General features: G+C 35.5%; 1 protein-coding gene across 1 annotated transcript; it reads right to left on the bottom strand.

The window, feature by feature from the left end:
• Positions 1-21: 21 nt before the first annotated feature.
• On the bottom strand, positions 22-2,551 carry LOC111786640 (probable DNA-directed RNA polymerase; the record flags this gene model as incomplete). Its single annotated transcript, XM_023666873.1, has 1 exon — positions 22-2,551. A coding segment is annotated over exon 1 (2,530 nt), but the record flags the coding sequence as incomplete, so codon positions are not given.
• Positions 2,552-3,202: the final 651 nt, after the last annotated feature.

Below are 3,202 nucleotides of genomic sequence, written 5' to 3'. Positions count from 1 at the left end.
AAAGAATCCGGTTCGACTTACTAGTATTCTCCGGAATATTTAGAATTAAAAATTCAGTAAGATATTTACTGGAAATAACATTCTTTTCATAATCAAATGAATCTCCACATTTAAGATTCTCAATAACATTTATATAGATGAACTTGTTAATGATTGAAAGTGGAGGGCCCAAGCTACGAAAGACTTCAAGATAAGCCATTGAAATAAATGGGCTTTTCTCTACAGTTGTTATAAAGTTGTCGTGGACCGTGTATATAGGAGCATTATAATTCTGCATTTTTTCAACAACTTTCATAGCAATAAAGGCATCCTTCTGATGGATGAAATTGACGAAGGTAGAGATCTCTGTCTTCCTACGATCTCTCTTATCTGAAGACACTCTGAAAGTAACCTTCCGCCTCTTCCTATGTCGGTCATATACCCATATATAAGTGGACTCAATTTTCATATAATCCTGAACACTTGTAAAGTAACTAACATTATATTTAACGGCACTATCCCTAGAAGACGCGACCCAGCCTATAAGGCGTATCAACCTGATCAGGCATTCCATTCCTGGATATTTTTCTTTGAAGAACTTAAAGCAGACTGAGGCTACTTTGTAGCATTCCTTATTCGTAAGGTGTTGAGAGAAATGTTCCATGAGATCGATTGATGTGCTCATTACAGTTTTTCCATAGATAATTGGCATAAAGATTGATTTAACAATCTTCCGATTGAGGTGTTTGCTAACAACCGAACATAAATTAGGATCAAATTCTGGTTCAGCTTTCATGAACTCCTTGAGCTCTGCGAGGAAGTACAAATAAACATCTTGGATTTGATTTGGATTATCCGTGGATAGGAAGAGATTAGTTCTCTCAGCCAGGCTCTCATCCAATAAAAAGTAACTCATAATCTGATATGCACTTGATGCTGCGTCCTGTGTAATAGGTACAAAGTCTTTTAAAAACTTCAATTTGTGATTTTGCATTGCATAAATATTGGCTGCAAACTGAAAAGGGTGTTTAGCCAACGTTATGTTTTGATTGTCTTTGTTATTGTTGATAAAATCCACAGCTTCAACCATTGAGTTGAATGACTTAAAATGGAAGAATGTTGATAATAAAATTTGATCTCTTATAGAAGAATTACACTTTATCTCCTCCTTCTGATGATTATGATCCGCAAAGACAATCAGGCTTCGTGCTAGATCACACTCGTGGAAATGCAAAATACCACAGCGATAAATTCTCCCTCTGAAGTCAAGAAAGGCGGGTAGGTAAAATTTATAGCCATCGTAGGCTCTTGCGAGATTGAGAATCAATCGTTCATAGCGAGAACGCTGGATAGTCTTCATCACAGTATTTAACAAATCGTTAAAGGAAAATTCATTGTATATCACCTCATCCTTCATGTGTAAATCTCTAAGAACAGGGCTAACATCTTGTATATTCATCGTTTGCAGAAATTGTGGCATAAGAAGACCATCGTCAACAAACTGTTCTTCATTTTCCATTAAATGTTTCAACCAATCACTGTTGATTGTAAAGGGCTGACGCTGGAGGGCATTCATGACTTTACACAGAGACTTGTAATCATTCTTATTATAAGAAGAATCCCCTATATATATATAAAAGTTATTTTGGTTACCAGAACTTAATAAGCGGTAATGATCATAAATCTCACCAGTCGGTGCACTTAGGTACCCACCTGATAGATCTGAGAGATATCTAGGAGATTGATTCTGCGGACACGCACTCTTCCAATCAAGAGGTGGGTATATCATAGGAAGGTTGAGCTTGACCGGAAGTAAAGTCAGATCAAAATTACAGAAAATGAATAGATTGCTAATCGACTTTTTCTTAACAACACTACCAAAGGATTCAATTGTAATAGAACTAACCAATCCCCGCTCCTCCATAAACTCGAGTAAGAAGACACTGAAGGCTAACGTCTTAGACTGTACCATTTTCTCATCCATATGAACATTAGAAATGCTCTTTTTAGAGGAGTGGGATTTTAATAACCTAAAATGTGTACGGACAGAAAAGTCGAGTTGATTAATTAAAGAAGCTGCACGGACCATACTATGGGTTTCAGATGTGTAGAAAACAATTCCCAGAACGTGAATAATTAATGCCTCTAGAGTATATTGCCCGAACTCGTCAAGCATTTCTATGTCATCATTATTATCATTTAATTTATGAATTATATAATCCTTTGCACTCAATTTATCCTTCTGTATTAAGATTTTAATCAAGTTAGGAACTTCATTATATATTGCACACTCGTCGAACTTCATAGTGTCATCTTCTATTTTCTGTTGGAGCTGACGTAATTCAATTTCTGCTAAAGGAAACTTCGATTTATATTCTTCCATAAGATTAAATACTGACTGTTTATACAATTGAGATTTTGTGGTCTTAACCACTTCTCCCCGTAATTGAAATAGATTTTTCTCCTCCAAAGAGGCATAAAACTGATATAAAAACGCGTATAGCTCTTTTGAATCTTTTTGCTTAGAATTCAAAGATGCTAAAATCCATTTTTGCTTTTGCTTTTGATACATTGTGTTATTTTCTTTTTTGTTTGTTTTTGTTTTCTTTTCTTTTTCTGTCTCTGTCTAAGGAAATTGGGCTTAGTAGCGCTAAGATACATACGTGGTAGACGACTTTTTCTATCTGTCTAAGGAAATTGGGCTTTGTTGCGCTAAGATACATACGTGGTAGACGACTTTCTAGTAGTACACAAAATAGTACGATTTACTGTATAGTACTTTTGTACTTTTTTGTGTAGTACTAAATTTGAAGGAGTATGAGAACTCTTCCTTTCCTCTAAAGTAGCGAAGTTTGTGTGATATCTTTCTGAGTCAAGGTTTGTGAACTGGATGATTTCTTATTGGTCTNTTTCTGAGTCAAGGTTTGTGAACTGGATGATTTGTTATTGGTCTGTAATTCTAAGTGTGTTGTGTCTGCTTTAAAGAGTGTGTTTAGGGCCTTTAAAGAGTGTGTATGTTTGTTTCTCTGTGTTTGTGTATTTGAGTGTAGTGATTATAGTTTCTGTTGTAGTTTATGTAAGTGTCTGTATTGAGAAAGTGTTCTGTTTGTGTTGTGTAATGTGTAGTTTGTCTGAATTCTTGTACTCTAAAGGGTGCCAGTTCATTCTCTCCTTGAAAAACACGAGAATGCAAGACTTAATAAGCTTTTTCCTCCCTCACCCT

This window comes from Cucurbita pepo, unplaced genomic scaffold (genome assembly GCF_002806865.2).
Source record: "Cucurbita pepo subsp. pepo cultivar mu-cu-16 unplaced genomic scaffold, ASM280686v2 Cp4.1_scaffold002214, whole genome shotgun sequence".
In the NCBI taxonomy this organism is placed as follows: domain Eukaryota; kingdom Viridiplantae; phylum Streptophyta; class Magnoliopsida; order Cucurbitales; family Cucurbitaceae; genus Cucurbita; species Cucurbita pepo.
This window is presented reverse-complemented; position numbering and strand designations above follow the sequence as displayed.